Source organism: Hesperophylax consimilis, chromosome 5 (genome assembly GCF_061612785.1).
Source record: "Hesperophylax consimilis isolate HC1 chromosome 5, BYU_Hcon_1.0, whole genome shotgun sequence".
NCBI classification, from domain to species: Eukaryota; Metazoa; Arthropoda; class Insecta; order Trichoptera; family Limnephilidae; genus Hesperophylax; species Hesperophylax consimilis.
Window position 1 is genome coordinate 41,568,598 of NC_142840.1, and position 21,887 is coordinate 41,590,484.

General features: G+C 32.5%; 1 protein-coding gene across 1 annotated transcript in view; it reads left to right on the plus strand.

The window, feature by feature from the left end:
• Positions 1–14,199: 14,199 nt before the first annotated feature.
• Positions 14,200–21,887, plus strand: part of LOC149423964 (arylsulfatase B-like) — a 95,957-nt gene continuing 88,269 nt past the window's right edge. The window contains exon 1 of the mRNA XM_089632207.1: positions 14,200–14,441. Coding sequence (XP_089488333.1) covers positions 14,431–14,441 — 11 coding nt within the window. The 5' untranslated portion in view covers positions 14,200–14,430. The remainder of the gene's footprint in view (positions 14,442–21,887) is intronic.

Sequence of the window (21,887 nt, forward strand, 5' to 3'; positions counted from 1 at the left end):
GAAAATGCAATGGAAAATTTATAAACGTGATAGTATAAAAAAGGGACGGGAAAAGCGAAGGAAAGTTACTGGCGGAATTTCAACTGTAGTGCAATTATTTATGATAGAAGGAGGGTGTCATGTTCGATAAAAATCGTACTAAAGAGAGGAGTGAGTGTTGGAAACAATGGAAATTAATCGTTATCAATTTAAGATGAAACGGACATATTGGTAAATCAATTTTGAATGAAAATCTCGCAAAAAAAATAGACATTTTAGAAAATTGCGGCGACCGAATGGAAGGATAATACAGAGATTTTAGCTGCTACGAAGGTTCTAGGAAAATGAAAATTGAGTATTAGAAGAAGACAGTAAAATTAAACATATATCGATAGATTAGATTCAGGAAAAGTAGACATTTTCATGATTATTAGGTTAGATATATATTAGAGTTACCCAATATTACGGAGGGATCGAACCAAGATAAAAGGTTGGCGGTCTCATGTAGATTTTGAAGGATAAACAATCGGAATTTGAACATGACTTTTATTTACGTTAAGGTAATAAACGATTAGAAAAGCGATTAACTTTAACGTTGGTCTTATGAAGTATTTAGATTAGTCAAAAGAGATAAAAATTAATAGGTTTGAAATTAAACTAAATTTACGAGTCTGGTACCAAAATTTTAAACGTAAACAGGTGTCCAGACATATAATTTATGTGAAATCTTGTAAGTGAGGGATGGAGGATGGGGCGGAAATTGGATCAGGCAATAAAAGTGACAGATATCCCAGAGTCTAATTAGGTATATCTCCCATGGAAGTGTGGAAAACTATATATTAATTAATAATAGATGAAGTATGAAATTTTCCTGGAGACCACACACGTCGGGAAAAGTGGAGAAAAGATAAAAGAAAGGGTAAAGAATGAAGATAAAGAATAATCCAAGTGGAGAAAAGTGATACAATTCAAATTTATCCGTGAAATAAATAAATACGACTTGGAAAATAACTAGTTAAAGAGTTATGAGAAATGACATAAGAATAAAGAAGAAAATTGTGCAAGAAAACGTCGCGGATAAAAGAAAATCCAAAAGATAAGGAAAAATTCAAATCTGCGGCATTAAGAGAGAAAGTACTGGTGAAAATGGAAAAGCTCATATAGGTGACAATAAAATTGAGTAGAATTTAGATAAATCGAAATTCTAAACTGCATAGTAGGGATTTCAACATGGATTTAGGTATTTTTCACACGAGATGCGTAAAATTGAGATGTATATATATATTATTGAGGACGGACCTATCGCAAATTGAGAAAAAAAAGGAACACAAAATCATGAGAATTTAACTACATTTTGTATGAACACAGGACAAAGGAAGCTTGGGCGATTAACACAGACTTACCCGATTCGGACCCTATCGACTTAGATTTGTGAGATAAAAACTAACTACCGCCCAGAGCCGGAAAGCAGAACATCTTATGGGAGCACATTCGATATTGATGGAAGGGGTGTTTGGATTTACGAGTTGATAGGAGATAGAATTAAGCATCAAGAGACATTCAGATACGTCTTTTGGAACCTGAGAGGGGTATAAAAGATGGAACTCATCAGTCAGGAGGACAGTCAGTCGAGATTTTGAAAACGGAGTTTACGTCGCAGTACTACGTCTTTGGTAGGATTAACAGTGAAAAATCTTTAAGTGTTAAATTTTAAATAAGCCCCTGGACTTAGGAAAATTTTGTGAAAAATACAAGTGCTAGAGTCAGTGAAATTTAATAAGTCAGTTAAATTAAATCAAACAGTGAAAATAAATACAGTTTAAACTCAGTGCTTTAAAAGTAAAGTGAGAAGTGCTAAAAAGTGAATTGTGAATTAATTAAAAATTTAAAAATAATTATTTCATTCAAAGTGAAAACATTCGAATTAAATTTAAGAGTTTGTTATCGTTAATCTAAAGTGAACGTGATCGCGGATTGATATTTAAAAAAATAGATTATAATTTAACGTCAATTTGGTTAAAAAATAATAATAATAGTAATAAATACTTCATCTTAGGTTAAAAGAAACACAAAAACAAAAAAAAAGGATTCGATAATAATAAACGTTTAAACCTTTGTTCTAAAATTAATAGTAAGAGGAAAAAAATTTAATTTATTAAGAAGTTATTTAAAAGTTTGCACAATTCGGAATAAATTTTCTTATCAATTTAGATAAAAAGAAATTTAGAATAAATAAATTGTTCAATTAAAATCCATCGTGCGTATAGCGACAGTGTTAAAAGTGTTTGTCGTTTTAACCGGAATTTTAATCATCAGTCTATCATTTCGAAAAAAGAATTTGAAACAGCTATCATTCAAAAGCCTAAACTAGAAAGGTGTTATTAAATCAACGGGTTTTCTGGATTAGGATTTCGTTCGGAAGAAAAATTAAATATCAGCTAATTTATATGATTCAAGCGAGAATAAAATATTAAATAGGAATAAATAGTCGAAAAGATTTATTTTGAAATTAGTTGAAAAATACAATTAATTAGGTAGGATTTCTTCATCAAGGTTGTTGTGTACTACCCGACCGGAAATACCTTGACGTGGGTGAGTTTTCCCTTTATAAATAATTTTCAGGTCCCAGGAGACACAGAAGGGCTGTGAAGTGGAAGTATATCAGTTGAATATTAAATTGAAACAACAAAACAAAGAATTACACATTAATATATGTATATTGTATATTTGTATATATATTTATAAATATAAAATAAAATATTGTACATAAAGAATATATATATGAGTAATGTAATTATATATATGTATTTTATTTATTAATCGAAACATCGAAATGGTAGCGATTTTTAATACCTACCCGAGGACATATCTATATTATTGAAAAAGAAAATATGTATTTATTAATATTCAAGACCATGTAGAATCATATACCTTATATTTATTTATTAATATATGTAATCTTATTTAACGTATTTTGACAATCGAGATATGTGTACATATATATATATTTATATTATTTTCACCTAACTTCTAGTAAATTTACTAAATTCGGAAAATGAAAAATTGTTTAACTTCAATAAAGGATTTAAAAATATTTTAATTAATAGTACACAATAAAAGCAAAGAGGCACTAATGACTTCTAAGGAATTTTAAAATAAACAAATCTCACATTTAGGTTAGTGTGTCAGGAGATGTTTATATTATTTGTTTACAAAACAAAGGATCACTGGAGAATTGGGTCAACCGCATAGTTTGAAAACGACCTTGGCCATAGTTAGTTAGTCACAAAGGATTTTATTAATTACCCGAAACAGCTGGAAGATGCGTGTTCTCAAATACCTATCAATCACAAACGACAATTGAAAAATCACGGGTTAGTAGGATTATATCGAATAATTATACGAAACATTTGAATTTTATTGATTGGGTGCTCATACAAAACCCCATCAGTTGCCTGAGATATTTGAGGGTCGAGTACTCTCTAATGTGGCAATCAACTACTTGAAACAATTGGAAAATCACGGGATAGGATGAACAAAATTAATGTTGAAACCTGGAGGTAAAATTTAAAACAAATACAGTTCATCAAACAGGAGGCAGTGGTCGCTCCTACAACAAGACCATTAACCAAACCAAATAGAGATGACGATTCTCTTAAATAAAAACGTCAAAACCAAACAAACAAAAGCCTGGAGTTCGATAGCTCTCCAAAACAAACTATCAAATATGACCTTATTCTACTAGTATTTATTAGTATCACCTTATTAGTACGTATATATTCGGTTACCAGACCTAGAGCTTCGCAGAGTTCTTGGCGCGAGATCCGAGCTCGGGATGCGAGGTAGATAGCCTCGTATTGCGAGTTATAAACCTTTCCCAAACTGTATGTATACATATATTTATTCGTATGTACTGTTTACTGGAGAATGCGGACCTGCATACAGCTTGCATTTTAGGTCTTATAGGCCACTATCGCATTTTCTCTTAAACGTGGAATGAGGATTCACAACCCGTAAGTCCACACCAACCGTGAGTATATGATTGTATATAGGACGAAATCGGTTCGCCCTAAGTAAATTGTAGTCCAAGGAGGGGTCGGAATTTGGGGGTATCGAGACCCGAGGGGAAACTTGAAGGCTGCACATGATGACGTGGAAGGCTTTTTGGGACGAGATAACTTAGGTATCAATCAAGGAGCCGTGTCAAAGGATTGTGCAAATTTCTTGTTGACTCACGATCATCTCGTTTACTTGCAGGAGGATTTGGAGCCAAATTATGCCAGCAAATGGGCTATTCCGAGTTCGTCAAATATGCAATTAACTAATTACATTAACCTACTAAATCAATCTTTACATGTACCTTATAGCAGCAGAATCATAAAGGAGTGGTGCCACACAGACACAAAAGTTCACCAAAATCAAATTTACTAACAATTAACCATTTGAGTTATATTAAATTACCTGTCCAAATAAACATGTATAATATCTTTTATCAGCGTTTAACTACGACTTTGTTAGGGTGCAGGGAATCAGAATAATTACAATAGGAAAGTTAGCTCATTCAGAAAATTCATTTAAGTCTAGGTTTGCAAAGGAAAGACCAATTAAATTGTGAAACTCAACACCTCGATCAGAACCAAGGGGGTTACCACAAAAATGAATGTAATTAAATTCCTATATCATAAATCAAAAAAATTACACAACGTTTGATGGAATTTAATTACAATATAAATACGGGTATATTTGCGTTCAAGATCGTAAATAACGTATTAATTAGTTAAGTACATATGTCTATAAAGATATATAGTACAAGAGAGCTTTAAGTAGCTTTCTGTAGGTATCAAGGAAAAGGGTCCAATTTTCATGGAGGCTTATGTGTTGTAGGGGAGGAATTTTCCATCCCTGCGAACACATATGCAAAGCCTTAGAAAAAATTTTAAATATCGGTCATAGCCAAGAGAGAAGAAAATTTTATATTGTTTTAAACAAATAAAAATAAAAGAAAATGGTGAAAAAGCAAAAACATTACAATGTTCCGTGTTTTAACAATATATATACTCACCCTATCTCTGTGAATGTCCTAATATCTATCTATTAAATTTAACTGTTGTTAATATCACTTAAAATGGGCGAAGCCCAACCAAGAGCCGCCCGCAGGGCCTAGCAGAAAAAAACCCGCGGAGCGGGTTTTTAACTGCTAGTAATCTTTAAAACGTCATGATGCACTTGATCACATCGTGCTATTATAATTAACAACGATGTACAACAAACCCCCTCATGTACTGTTTCCTAAACCAAAGTTGAACTGCCATCAGGAATGGCGCTGTATTTAATTTACTACATTCTGTAGTCTAAACATATTAATACCATTATGTGTGCCCCTTACCCTTACCATGTAAACATTCGACGGCTTTGATCGTTCAGTGGCGTGCGGACAAATAATGTAATAGGGAATAAGTATAAAGCATATTCCAGAGTGGAAGATACTCTCAGTATCGCCCTGGTGTAAGACCACCATTCAGAATTAAAACGTTGCTTGAAATGGCTTTAACTGTGTTTGGTGACCAGATCTAGATAGCTACACCTAGAAAAATGATCCCGTTACAAAAGTGAAAGCATTCCAGTTTCCTGATAAAATATTAGTCATTCGGAAAATATCTAGAACACATGTTCTTTTCCAAATAATCATCATGACATACATATGACACATCAGTATTTTTATGAACACGTGTTCCGCCGTCCTAATAAAACATCAGTTTTTAATTTATACTCCGTTAGGAACTGCGAATTCATGCATTATAGACTTACAGTCCAATTTTTAAGAGGAAAACGGATGATTTTAAACTGTTAATTTTTTAATAATTAACACTATTTTTTATCAGAAAGTTTTCGAAAGTTCCGTAGAGGTAGGTACTGCTACGTCCTCCTCTTCCCTATCTCCTTCCCAACATAATCCAATTAGGGATACCACAGTTTCACTGGTTCCAGATGTTTAGAAGCAGTTGGGACTCTTGTGTGGTTTCACATAAAAAATGTTATACGTACCCATATATATGTGCGTTAACTTCAGGGGGTGATTATACATGATATGTTCAACTGCACGGAATATAGTTATAAGAAGGCTATAATAACATACTTCGAACACAATAATCAATGTCAGGAATGATAATATTCTTCTGCATGGCTCCTATATCATATTTTACTACATCTAAACTATTTACTTCAGACATCTTATAGTGTTAGCTAACATATGTATTATTTTATAAAAAAATATTATTTCTTATTTATAAGTATAATTGAATCGCTGACAGCCCTGAATTTTTATGCCAAGTTGCGATGCCTACTCAGCTATTCCAAGTACAATTATTTTTGTGGTTAACAATAAACTCACTACTGACTATTATCATAGACACCTCATACTTTTGACAGGTCTTATACAAGCCTAGTATAAATTAGTTCAACTTTTGTTACACTGGTATACATTTCTATTGAATTGTACATTGTGTTACTGCACTTATATTAATAACCGCATCACTTGCAATAGTTTTTTTGTGTACACATTAATTGTTCTTCAATTTATTGTTATCATTATCCTGTTTACCACTGTAAGCTTGTAATTCGATTATCACTGTATTGTGAAAGCCATTTTATGGCGTTTGTATAAATAAATAAATAGTACAACTAAAACAGATAAACAACCATGCCTGTTTAAAACACATTATGGCATGTTTAAAAAATGTTTATAAAAATAGTTGGGATGTTTCCTACTCAAGGTTTGCCACTTCAATGAAAATGTGTAAAAATCATGTAGAAATCATGTGGAAATCTTGTAAAAATCATGTAAAAATCATGTTGTGTTATCAATGATTTGAATAGGTATTTCTCACCGACCGACTCTACGAAATCTATTTGTTGATAGTGACCTCGACTCCAATATCAAAGGAATTTCATTGTAACTCTGAACCCTGAAAATTGTAGGCTTAATTTTAGTGCAAAACAAATAAAATATCGTGTAAAATGTGATTAATAATAAATAATCATATTTTGACTATCTTTTACACAAATATGATTTAAGATTTTCACGGCCAAAAGTATTTTTGTTATTTGTTTTTGGGGTGTTATGCCGTGTTGCGCTAACTCCTTCTTTAGCCAACGTTTTGGACAGCATTGCAGTGTCCATCATCAGGTCAGATGTGTTATTTTGAAACAAATAACAAAAAAAATATCTTTTACTCATTTTATTGGATTATACGGTGTAGTGAAATATTGAAAAAAAACAAATGTTTAACTCATACAGCCTTTCCAATAAAAACCGTTAAACGGTGTTGCACATTGTGTAAAGGCCATAAAATTTCTATTTCAAATCATTACTAATAAAAAATGTTTAATCTTTGGAATAACTTAATGAGTGAAATCCTAAGATGAATATTTGGAAAAGATTTTTTAGTCTTTTTTAAATATTCATTTAAGAATCGCTAATATTTTCTTCAATAATTAAATAAAAAATGCCTTTAGAACTGGGAACATTCCATTTTAGTAAACTGACGCATGCGCCTTGTGAGTGGGTTTCCCGGTAAAATTACAGTTTTGATTGTTATTTGTGATGTCTGATTCAAATCATGTTTTTGTTCATAACTTCTATTCTAATGACCAATTCACTATTACATTAGTATATAAATATATTAAATATTATTGTGTGTTATTTTTTAATGATTTAATCCTTTAAAAATGATATGTTGTGAATTTAGATTCATATTATCGGAAAAAGTGAGGTTACACTGTTATCGCGTGAATTTTGTAAGAATTCCATAGTTCCAAGTCATATATTTTATAACATATGCCTTATGCATATTTAGGTAAATACAATGCCAAGAAATCAACGTTTATATTGTGCAAAAAATAATCCAAAATGTCAGTTTTTTTTTGGCTACGAGATAAAAAGTGATTCAGTTCAAATTCCTTAAATAAAAGGACGGTTATTTTGAAGTTTTATCGTCGGTTTGATTAAAAATGTTTGCGGTAAAAGTGAAGTGACTTTTTTCATGTTTGAAAAATTAAAATAATAATTTTTATGCATCTAGTTTCTGACATGTTTTTACGACATCATACCATAGACGAATTAGTACCTACCTGTTATACATATTGTAGGTAAATGTAGTTTAATTTTAGAATAAATATGTGGAAAATGCATCTATATTTTTGGATAAGAAAGTTATCTTTAATGTTGTCAATTTAATGATATGCTGATTTTATACTTAAGAAAATTACACAACGCTTACTGTCGGTTTATGTGTATACTTGTAAAGATAAGAAATAAAAATATAGGTTTTTCTTTACGGTTTCTCATATTCTTTGCAAGCTATTTTACTGGAAGAAAGCAATTTGTATCTCATGGAATATTCTTGTCAAAATTATTCCTTGTGCTGCCAGGTGTTCCACAGGGCTCTCATTTAGGACCACTCCTCTTTCTGATTTTTATTAACGATATTACAGAAAATATTCTGCATTCCAGGTCACTTCTTTTTGCTGATGACCTAAAACTATTCTTGGAAATTAAAACTTTAGAAGACTGCATTCGACTCCAATCGGACATTAATAGAATTGTTGACTGGAGTAAACGGAATCGGATCAAATTCAATGTTTCTAAATGTTTCATTCTTTCTTTCACACGGGCACGTCATACTTGGTTTTACCGGTATACCATGAATGCCCGAAGTTTAAAACGTGTCTCCACTATGAAAGATCTTGGCATCATGTTTGATAGTAGGCTGACATTTCATACTCATATCGAAATGACGTGTAGTGCTTCACTGAAAATGCTGGGCTTCGTCCTACGCACTGCGAGGAATTTTAGAGACACCCGGGTTCTCCAAGTGCTATACATTGCGTTGGTTAGGAGTAGGCTTGAGAGTGGGTCGGTGGTTTGGAGCCCACATCAGGTGAAGTATTCCCTCATGTTGGAGAGAGTGCAGAAGAAATTTCTGAGATTCCTCTACCTGAGGGAGTATGGCTACTACCCGTGGCTCTATCCTACTGACTTTCTCTTGGGCATGCTCGGTATGAACCATCTACGGGTCAGAAGAGATGTGCATATTGTATCACACTTCTTCAAACTGATTCGTGGATGGTTTGAAAATCCGACTATCATGGAGAGTATTAGTCTCTATGTTCCTGATGGTTATCTCCGTCACCGACAGCATAGACTGTTTTATCTCCCGGCCTGCAGGACCAACTTGCCAATGGTCATGCCGGTGGGGAGAGCAGTCTTGCTGTTGAACAGAATTAATTCGGATATCGACATATTTAGCATCGGTGAAGCTGCCTTTAAAAGGCAAGCTCTATTGATGCTGGTATAGTTTATACACCGCTAACTATTATGTAATACCATTTTACAAATATACTTAAAAACGAAATAAAATGTAATTTTGTAATGTTTTTAAAGGAATAAACAAATTGAATTGAATTGAAAAAATATCACTATTTACATGTTTACTTTTTTTCCAAATTGAATAACAAATAATGCAATCTATGCTATAAAAAAAAATTCAAATATTATTACAGTTTTGTTCACGACAATGACAATGTAACATTGCCAAAATGGATAAACAAGCGTTTTGTCTATTTAAGTTTTGTTCACGACAATGACAATGTAACATTGCCAAAATGGATAAACACGCGTTTTTTCTATTTAAGTTTTTTTAATATTTCTATTAAATAATAATTTTTTTATAATATTTTTAACTGAACATTTTGTATGCAAATGACATCTTAAAAGCCTTATGTTCCAAAAATGATCTTCTTTTTAATAGCAACATACCTTATAGTTTGCAACATATAATATAACATAAAATATATATGCTGTGCAATATAATGGTCCAACAATATTTCCCATAATTACCAAGGATTGTAAAATATTGGAGTGTATAATATTTTATCAGACGTTTTCCAGAAGCTTTTAGGTTATAAGAATTTGATTTTTGTAAAGTGTTCCATCGTTCAAACCTAGATGGCGTTAGTAGCGGGTTTTGAAGTTTATAATTACACTGGTCTATACTCTATACTGGTCTTACTATATTCAAGAGGTCGCAAAATATATTTTTTAAATAATGTAGTACCTACGTACAGTTTTTTAGATTTAATTATGCACTATTCAATAAAAATGAATAGTAAAAAATCTATAGCAGCTTAAATTCCACTATTTGTAGGTCATTCTTATCTTTTTCTATGTCTATCAACCTTTTCGCGCGTATTCATTTCATGTAGTTTTTCTTTTCTATCTTTTCCCCAATCATTTACCATATTATTTAAAAAATACCACTCCTCAAAATATGAATATGGAAATATATGAACTGCTTACTATGGTTTAAAGCTAATTAATCCATTTATATTTCACGGTTTATCCCATATTTAAGTATGTAATAAAATTGCACATTATGACAAACGATCGCTCAAATCGTTCTTACAAGCTTGGCATAATATGCCAATAATCGCTCCAGTGGTTTTAGTTAATTTTACGTTTAAATCACTTTATAATTTATTGCATTTAAAGTAATTACTTAGAGTAGTGGTAGATCGACGTCCAGGCAAGGCAAGTGTCCCGAGTTCAAGTCCTAGATGCGACCGTATCTTTTCCTGATTTTTCTGTTTAAAATTTTCATTTAACAATCGCTAATATTGTCTTCAATAATTAAATATCCAACTTCGAAGTTTACCTAATTCATTGTTCCAAAAATAAATAAACTCCATGTACTTATTGGTCGGGTATACTACGGATCGGTTGTGTATCACAACCCATCAATACAATTTGTTATTTATTATTATTACAGCCTATAGGCAAAAATACTAGAGAAACTAGCTGCATAACACGTCATGATGACGAGAATTGGCGGCATTAGTGTTATGTAATTAATTGCTTATTATTTTCAGAGGTAGCGGTGTTATTGCAACTTTCTAACCAGCGGATAACACAAAAGATTTGTCTAAACACAGAATTCAAAAGATTGGTACAATTTTTGCAATATTTGCAAAATTTTTTTGGTCGAAAATATTTTAGACGCTTTAATTAAATTCTGCGAATAGAACATATCTTGGCCTTTTAAATAATCGAGCGTTATTTTTATACATTAAGAATGGCCTAGGGAAACTGCTTTAATTTTCAAAATCTCCTACTCACTAACCTTTTTTGGCTGTGGTTTTATTGTACAGGGTTTTCCAATAAGATGTGTTATTTTGAATAGCCCGCTATTTCGGTAGATGTTACTTTTGAAGCCGTCATTTTTTGACATTTGACAAGAAGAAACTACGCCATTTATAAAAATGGAACGATACACGCTTCAACAACGCATTGAAATTATTAAAATTCACTTGAGTGAATCTAATGCAAATCATCTTGAGTGATGAGGCCCATTTCCACCTCGGTGGCTTCGTCAACAAGCAAAATTGTCGCATCTGGGGCTCGGAAAACCCAAGAGTTATTGTTGAAAAGCCTCTTTATTCTCAACGTGTGACTGTTTGGTGCAGTTTATGATCCGGCGGAGTCATTGGACCTTACTTTTTCGAAAATGAGGCTGGAGCAACAGTTACGGTGAATGGATTGCGCTATCGAGAGATGATTAATGATTTTTTATGGCCGGAATTAAATGGTATTGATCAGGACAACGTTTACTTTCATCAAGACGGCGCTACGTGTCACACAAGCAACCAAAACATTGAACTTTTACGATTGAATATCAAAATAATACCTCTTATTGGAAAACCCTGTATAATGTGGCATATTATGTTCTTTAGAAAATTATGGTAAACTATTTGAATATTTATGCCTGAACGTCGCAAAATAAAATAAAACGCACTTTTGTTGATTTTTATTTATGACATAAAATCAAAACAGGCAGCTGGTGAAGCCCGAATTAAAACCTTATCGTCATTTGCATGAGGAGTGTTTTTTGTTAGCGACCCAATTCCAAATATAGTGACAAAAAACAGTAAAAATCTCCCCCAACATTGATATTTGTCGTTTAATTACAGTAGTAATACTAAAACAAGAAAAATAAAGAATATTTCGTTAGAAAATGTGCTTATTTTAATTTAATAACTATCCCCTCCAAAAATTTGTGCACCATCACACACAATTCGTGACTTAGAAATTACTTGTGTGAGTGCAGTTCCTCAGGTTGTTCAGGGTGAATATTGTCCTGATGATGGCTAACTCCGATAGGAAATAACACCATAAAATACGAAGGAATTCGTTTTAAATTGTTTTTAGAGTTTTCATAACTATTCTTTAACCGATTTAAGCGAACCAGCAAAATGATATCACTGAAAAAAGATTTCAAATTATTTTATTTGAATTCCGTATAAGAATCCCAATTGCCTGGAGCCGGTGGGACTACGGTATCCCTATTGAGATATGTGACAAGGTTTGAAGGGAGTGGGGACGGAAAGCAGACCGGGATAAAGAAGGTCACTATAAATGCAAAATATTCGCTTTTATTTCGGTTAAATAATGCAAAGTGTTGTAATTGCAACAATTGATTTATGAAAGCCCTGATTTCACCATACTTGTTTACAAATTTATATAAACATGTTGAAATACTAAAATACATACAATTTGTAGTAATTCTTAAAATGTGATTTGTAGTAATATTCACACAGCTCAGCGGTGGGCAACCCTTTATGGGGCCTTCTCTTCCCATGATAAATCCGAAACAAACGGGCTATTACAATTTTCACTAATTATTTAGTATGATTCGGTATCACACGCAGATTTCCACAGAGTCCTTCAACTATGGGACACGGATGTAAATCATTGACCGCTTATCTGCCTAATAAGCTACTCACAAACTACACCATTATTACTAAATTTACATACAAGAAATATTACAAGTAAAAGCCTTGCAATTTGTCAGAATCCCGGGGTGGTTACTTACTCTGTAATTAGAACTACAGCTTTTATATTGTTTGGATAGTTTAGCGTTTTTATCGCGATGTACGTTTGTCGTTAACCGTCATTAAGATTTACCTGCTTGTCTTTAATGTATATTTAGTAATGATCTTCAATAAATAATACCTGTTTTTATATCTTTATTAAAATATTTATATTATTAAACCTGCACGGGAAGGTAAACTGAAGTTTTTTCCGTTGTGCAAAAATATCAAGAGTTCCACAGTCACCGTCTGAAAGCCAGTGCGACTATAGCATCCCCTATGTTCTGAAGCTGAATTTAGTTGGGAGGGGAATTAGAGGGGGAAGAGGAAGGTGGGGGAGTACCTGGATATGCATAAATGGTCACCAAACACGGCTAAAGCCATTTTAAGTAACGTTTCAATTCTGAACGGTGGTCTAACACCAGGGTGATACTGAGAGTACCTTCAACTATAGAACGTGCAGCAAGTATAACTGCGACCTTCAGAAAGTTAGACGAGAGCCATACCCCTTGGCCACGGAGACGGAGGCCGTCATAAGGGAATTATAATGATGATCGTCTATAATAAGGGAGAGGAAGGTTAAAAAGTATTTTTTCTCAAATCTGCTCACCAAACACGAGTCAACCCACTTCACAAGGGCGATTTCCACAGAAAAACGATAAAATTAAATTATCATTTATTTCAAAGTACGTTTTACTTTCTACAAGTGATTAATTAAATAGTATGCATTTTGTGCGGTTATGCTAAAATATTGTATCGAGAGATAACTTCAGTCGTTTTCAATTGATTGAAAACAACACAATCAAAGTTCTTGAACATCGTAAATCGAATGACAATGAATAGATTACTTCTCAATAACCTCCCCTTCGACATAATACTCTCATTAAAACATGAATTAACTTCAGTTGCCGACGTCAAAACCGTCAAGAGTTACCTTTTAATAAGCATTTGAAAATAATGTTGCCATTCAAAGTAGATAAATCCGTTGCAGGTAGATTACATGCAGACATAATTAGCCGGGTTAAGCAGCACTTCACACTGAGCCGAGAACAATTGGCGAGTGTGAGAAGCTGGCTCTCTGGTATCGGCTCCATCAGAGTCCTCGGATCCCTCGGCTCGTAAAACACATTCAAATGATCCATTGTGAGCCATCCTTCAGCCGTTGATCGGTCTACGACAGGTGAGAACGCCGGCCACCAGGTTTTATGAAGATATCAGGAGAACGCGAGAGGTGGGAGATGTAACGTATATATATTCTGCACGAACCAGGCAATCAGTTCACACCCGATCGCGAACACGCGTCAAACGGCACATCAGCAGGCTGTCTTGATAACATTATATTATCATAGCTTGTTAGGTGACGTCACCGATAATCGACCGATTGTGATCGAATATTAAACCGGTCAGTGTAATAAATAAATGTTTTTTGCAAAGATTGTGACGTGATAATCCGGATGTGAAGTAGTTTTGTTGTTTAGTGAATTGTTTGTTTATGTGCAGCAGCAGATTAAGGATAAACCCAGCGAAATGCTTTTAAGGCAAATATACACATTTTTAACCTATATTTTATGAAGTTTTTTGTGTATTTTTATTGTAATGTTTTCGTGTCTTTGAAAAGATAAGAAAAATTAGCACGTAATAAGTATGTCACTGTTGGCAAGGTTTTCAAATTTTAACGCATGATGAGTAAATATGAACAATAATAAACTTCTGTTTGCAATAAAAATATCACATCTTTATGGGTTTATCATAACTAAACATGTTTTTAATTTTTTAGTTTTCCTGAAAATGTTTCATTAAATACATACCTCAAACTTAACATTTTTTATTAGGGTCAATTGCAAAGTTTGTACATGATGTAGGATTCAATTAAAGTGTTGAATATTTTTTTATTAGTTTCAATTGCAAAGTTTGTACATGATGTAGGATTCAATTAAAGTGTTGACTATTTTTTTATTAGTTTCAATTGCAAAGTTTGTACATGATGTAGGATTCAATTAAAGTGTTGACTATTTTTTTATTAGTTTCAATTGCAAAGTTTGTACATGATGTAGGATTCAATTAAATTGTTGACTATTTTTTTATTAGTTTCAATTGCAAAGTTTGTACATGATGTAGGATTCAATTAAAGTGTTGACTATTTTTTCCTGGAAACATTTATAGTGATAACAAAACCAAAGACACGAATATTTGTATTTATTCTGTTCGTTATCAAGTCTTAGGCTGGCCGCATACATACGTTTTCCGTATTCGATTTCCGAATTCGTTTTCCGTATTCGGAATTCCGCTAGACTAGCGCAAACGTTCGTTTTTCTTCATTCGGAATGTATAAACGTCAGTACCAGTGTTGCCAACAAGGGCGATATTTCGCCATTTAGGCTACTCAGAGCGAGAATCGGCGCCGAAAAAATCTAAAAGGCGACTGGTCGCCAATTAAGCTACTTCAAAAACATCAATTTTAAACATGTCCCGAAATTCTCTAGCCACCCCCCCCCCCCCACGAAATTTTTATTTTCACGTAAAAACATCAATTTTAAACATGTCCCACCTAACAGCAAATTCGGCTACTTTACGCTACCTTATGTATGAGAAACGGCGATATTAGGTCAAGATCCGTTGGCAACACTGAATTACGAACGGAAATTTCCGTACGTTTGCGTCGGCACAAACAAACTGTATGCAATAGCTGCGTTCCACATGACGTCATTAGGTTTTTTCCATTTGGTTTCTCCGAACGCGCCGGCTCGCATTCGGAACGTGCGTAAGGAATTTGTTCCGTTCGGAACTAAAACGAACGTGTGCGGCAGTTAATGTATTTTCTACTGATTCCGTGCATTCGGATGTCCGAATACGGAAAACGAATTCGGAAATCGAATACGAAAAACGTATGTATGCGGCCAGCCTTATAGCCTTATAGTCACCAAATCTAATGGTTTACGTATGTGACTTTGAGTTCAGAGTTTGCAGCGTCGATTCCCACACAGCTCAAAATATATTCACGTATTTTGCATTAATATTAACTATCGCAGAACTGTGAAAAATCACGGGATAGTCGGAATACTTAAATTTATAAATTTAAAAAATTACACTTAAATTTAAAGTGAATTTGAGTTCATTGAACCTTTGAGTTAAGTAGGACGCACAGAGAACCGATATTTGAATTTTTGATTAATTATTAAAATAGGCGCTGCCAAGACTGGATGTCGTGATTTTGATGACTATTTTTGAAGAATCTCGAATGAATGGTTTCATAGGCAACCTAAACTGAAACATTTCTTATTTTTTCTTAAGTTAAAATACATTAATACCTAACTATAAAAGAGGTCTGAAAAAGTTACGATTAGGAACATTTCAGGAATTAATCAATTCATAGAAAATGTGTTATGAAACAGTGTGAATAAACATTAAATAATGTTTATGTTTTTACTAACCATTCATATGGGGGTTAAATAGCTGCCAATAGTTCAGTGGATTAGATCAGTCTGTGATTTTCACACGTAATTTGGTATTTAACATTGTTTAAAACTTTGAAAAGGATCTACATTAAAAATATTCAATGTGTATAAAGTTATAACGGTGAATGGAGTCTAATTAACTGATAATTATTTAAGCTTTTCATTGTTTTCCATTAGTTGTTGTCAGGGTAATCCACAATCATCTTAAAACTTGTTTTTTTTAAATTTTCTCATAAGGGGTGGTGTTTTTTTTAAATAACAGATGGCACCACTTCCGTTTACAACAATCCTTACTGTACAGTCATCAGATTGTTCAAGTTTTTTTTTTATTTTTTCGAAAGAAAGACAAACATTCCAAGGTTACGAATTACCTGACAATATTTAAAATCTTCTACGAGCCGAGGGATTGAACACACTACGCCTGGGTAGGACCCAAACGCGATGTCAACTCAGCCACCGACCGGTCAATTTAACCGATTAATTTGACAAACTAAAGCGCCAATTTTATAAGTATGTTCTAAAACAATAATCAACGATTTGGTATGCTCATAATGCTCGGTAGGCGGTAGGGCCAAGTTATCAGGCGGGGGAAGGAAATGGCTGCAGGAAGGGTTGATAAATGGAATTATATTAACATTTTCCAAAAGATAATGTAGAAGGAACGCCTACGAGACTAAGAGACTATTATTTAATGTGTTAATTTTTGTACATAAAATCATGAACAACCAAATGCCAAAATATTTTAAGGATGAAATTGTTTTTAATAGAGATGTTCATAATTACGAAACCAGAAATGTAAATAGGATTAGATTGCCACATATGAAAAAAACAAAATCACAGAACTGCCTAATGTACAAAGGACTAAAAATGTATGATGAAATGCCTGAAAGTCTGAAGAATGAAGGAAGAATGAATGTATTTAAAAAGAAATGTTATATTTATTGTAAAAATATGTAAAATTACAAAATGAAATATGATCTTGTTTATATTAGTTTATATTCAAATGTATAAACTAACTCAATAAATAATAAAAAAAAAAAAATAAAAAAAAAACATCAACTACTGAAGGAGCGCGAGAGAATAATGCTGCCAAGTTGTCCAAGCAGGCTGCATCGTGATATCTGTAAATCAGACCCAGTAGGCTTCATCCAGGTGATAAGATCACCTATAAAGATGAACCTATTTTTAATTTTGATTATATCTCCGTAGTTGTTATAGATTCCACTTTTACCATCTGATAGTATTATCCGATCTGATCTTAATGACTGTACATCTAAGGATTTATATAAACGGATGTGGCACCCTCTTTTATTTTCAAAAAGATCCGCTGAAGTATAAGAAAGATTATCCCTGATGAGAAATCACAAAACTTGGAATTTCTCAGTTTCTAAATTTTTTTCCAAAATTTTCCGACCCGTTTTTTGATCAATTTTCCTACCATTCATTCCAGTTTAAATTTTTTGTTAAATTTTCCTACAATTTTTTCCAATATAACATTTTTTTCCTGGAACAAATTTTTACGAAAAAATTCCAAACTAGACATTACAAAATCAAGAAGATAAATGATTTGATAAAAAAATCCCGCAACATTTTCCAAGCAAAATTTTGAAATTTCAACTTCACATAATATTAAAAAGGTACCGTTTATTAAAAAAATTTCGACTTCCTTTCCGGCCAATTTTCCAAGAAGAAATGTTTCAGACAAATAAAGTTTTCCAGAAATCTAAAATTTCACAACTTGTCTAACGAAACAACATTTTCAACAAACAAAAATAAAAATTGTGAAGAATAAATATCTAACTTACGAACCCATCTTCACGTACGACGATATTTCATGATTTTTCAGTCCCGGTGATTTGCTGCCACTGGATCGCCCAATATTATTGTTGCAAGGAACCTGCCGTTTTTTGGAATCAGTTCCTTTTGACTTTTATAAAATTTAAAAATTTGAACTGTGCCTACAAAAAAAAAATTTGCTAAAAATTATATACTATATTATATTACGTAAATTTTTATTTATTTATTTATTAATCTTAAGTTAGCTCACATCTTCGTGTGTGCTAATAGTTTTATAAACATGTACATTGTTTGGCAAACATAATCTTTCTTTAAATATTTCAATAAAGTCACAAAAAAGAAACATTAATAATTGAGATAGACATATTTTCTTAATTCATTTTTGAACTTATTAATATTTTCTATCACAGCAATTTCCTTCGGGATTTTGTTATAGAGTTGAACGGCCTGGTACATCAGAGATTTTTGGGTGCTTGTTTTTTTTCTTATTGGCAATCTAATTTGCTTAGAATTTCTCGTCCCGTATCCGTGTATCTCGTTATTGTAATTTATTTTTCTTTTCAGTTCCTTAGACATCATCCCTATGTTAATTTTATGTATAAAAATAAGTACATTCAAATACACAGTTTGCTTCACCGTCAAAATATTCAGCTCCTTTAACATGTCTCTTATCCGTGTGTATATGTTGCGCTTAAGTATTATTCGCATTGCTTTATTTTGCAGTATTTGCATTTTTTTCATTTTCTCTTTATTGCAGAGAAAAAGAATACTTGAACAGTAATTAAAGTGTGGTGATATAATTGTATTGTATATTATCTGGCATGTTTCTTTATTTACTTTGTTTCTGATTCTACCAAGAAATGATATTTTTTTTGCAATTTTTTTACTTGTATAGTCTGCATTTTTTGAGAAGTTCAATTTTGAGTATATAATAACACCTAGATATTTAATTTCTTCCACTTTTTTTATGATTTCTCCATTTATAGAAACCTTTGGTTCCTCATGCGTATTTGTTCTGCCTATATGCATGTATTTTGTCTTATTTACATTTAGTTTATAATGGTTTATAATCTTGAAATTTTAGAGCTCTCAAAGTGATTTGGTTAAAAATTACTATAGAGGAGGTTAGTAGGGAGAAACTAAAATACTATGTCAAAATGTAAATTTTTGGCGGCGTTCTTTAATTTTTTGAGTTCCGATTCGCAGTCAATTTCTTAGTTAATGATGATTTTTTACTTAGTAGAAGTTTTTATTCGACCAGTATTGATTACTTAGTAACTGTTGACCAGTATTGGTTATTAGGACTTAGTATTGGTTTTCTTTCGACCAGTTATACGAAATTCGTTAATTACGGCATTCACAAATGAATAGGAAACCGTGTGATTAAGTCAATTTTTGCAAATATTCTTATAATTGCTTCTCTACACAAAAAAGAGGAAATACTCTAATTACTAAATTGGGCGAAGCCCATCAAAAAGTCGCCGGCAGCAAAAAACCCGCGGCAGCTAAGATGTATTAATAATTTATAAGAACGCACAGTATATACGCAATTACATTATGATTCAACTAAGGTTAGGTTAGGTTGGCATATTTTTATATTTAATTTAAATCCGTAGTTCCGCAAGAAATACTTCGTCATCGGTATGTATCTATATTCAAATTGACAATTACTATTACACAAAAAAACGTAAGCACGTTTATTTCACTGCATTTAGTAAAATAAATGTTAAAAATATTATAAATCTCTTTTTAATAATATGATAATTGATAATTATTTCTAGAGGTAATTATTATTATTATTATTTTAATTTCATATAAAAACAAAATTCCCGGGTTAAGAATAACCTGACAACATAAGAAAATCTTCTACTACCACTACAGAAAGCGGAAAATGTAAATAAAAAATAAATATAAATATGTATATAGATTAATGATTTTTGATAACTCATCATCTAACTAGGTGCATTAATAACCTGTTCTAAATCAAACACAAACGTAACAAACCAAAAAACAATGAGTTGGCATCGCGTTTGGATTTTCTAATATTGTCAGATTATTCGTAACCCGGGAATGTTTGTTTTTCTATGAAATTAAAATAATATTAATCTATACATAAATATATATCAGAGACTTATTGCATGTTCTCCCTGTAATCAGAAACGGAGTGGAATTAAAGTCGGCATAGTGTAGTTTTTAACAGTAACGATGTGGATTTCATTAAACTATGGTTGTGAATGGTAGAAAAACTTGAGGACACCCGAGAAAGACATGGCATGATGAAATTAATCACTAAATGTGGTCAAATGTACGAAGAAAGGGTAAAACAAGAATGTATGACGTAGAAGTGGATAGTAGAAGAAGTCGAGGACGCCCGTAATTTTTTTTAAATTATTTACAATATTCATTTTTCCAACTTGAAAATGCACCCAGTTTTCCGGTAAACTAGAAATCACAACCTTAAAACCTTACTGCTAACCATTCACAACCCCGAGCAATGCCGGGATAAGTCAGCTAGTTAATTATAAACTTAATTTAATATAACTATTCTTTCGATCTTTAAAAAAATCACACTCTGACGAAGTAAAATGGTCTAATGTACCCAATCGCGACTTTTGCTGACTCAGCATTCACTTATTTTCCATAAAGTAGTCAAATGAGTTCATTAAACATAAATATTTCCATTGTAAGTTCGTATTTTATTTTACAAGCTTGAATGCATAAACATAGAAATATTTCCATTGTAGACACGTATTTTATTTTACAAGCTTGAATTCATAAACATAGAAATATTTCCATTGTAGACACGTATTTTATTTTACAAGCTCGAATGCATAAATCTAGAAATATTTTAACCTTTGTTTTTACTAAATTTTTTCTTCAAAGAACTTCAATGACACGATGATGATGACAGAGGTTAATCCAAACAAAAAGATTAATAAATAAATAACGTATTTATAAAACTGTAAATATCGGTAAGCTTAGTCCAGGTGATGACACAGAGAGTGTGTGTTTGCACACTTTTTATAAATAGCTATCACTTGAACTTAACCCTACACGACAGGTGCGTAATAATTGGCTAGTATAACTTTTTCAGACCGTATTTATATTTTAAAATACATAGATTTCGGATTGTTTTCCTCCTATTTATGTATCCAAGAGCGAATACAAATCTATAGTTTTCGCTTTACAATTGCCGGTATAACCGCTTCGTGTGTTATTTTTTATTCCATTTTCAAATTATGAAACCGCCTTATATTTTCACGGCCTCCGTGATTGAGGGATAAGGCTCTCGACTAGCAACTCGAAGGTCGCGGATTCAAATCACGGCGTGCGCAAGTAAATTTTCTGTGATGAGTTTGTGTTATTTCACAATTTATTGCTTTAAAATTATATAAAGTTTACTTGCGAACGTTTCACAGTGGAAAATACTTTCAGTTTCGCCTTAAAATAACATTTGAAATGTTCGTTGACCAAATCTGAATAGTCAGGTACTCCTTCACCTTTTTATTCCCATCTTCTGCCCCTCTACACTACCTTCGGCTTCACCACATACTTCAAGTCGCAACATACCCCAATCGCAGATGCCATAGTCTCACTGGTTCCTGACGTTTTGGAGCAGTTGGAACTCTTGTGAGGTATTCACAAAAAGGGTGATTTTTGCGATTCTCGACCGATTTTTTTTTTTGAAAGTGAAATATATTTTTTTAATTTTTCAAAAAGATATATTTTGGT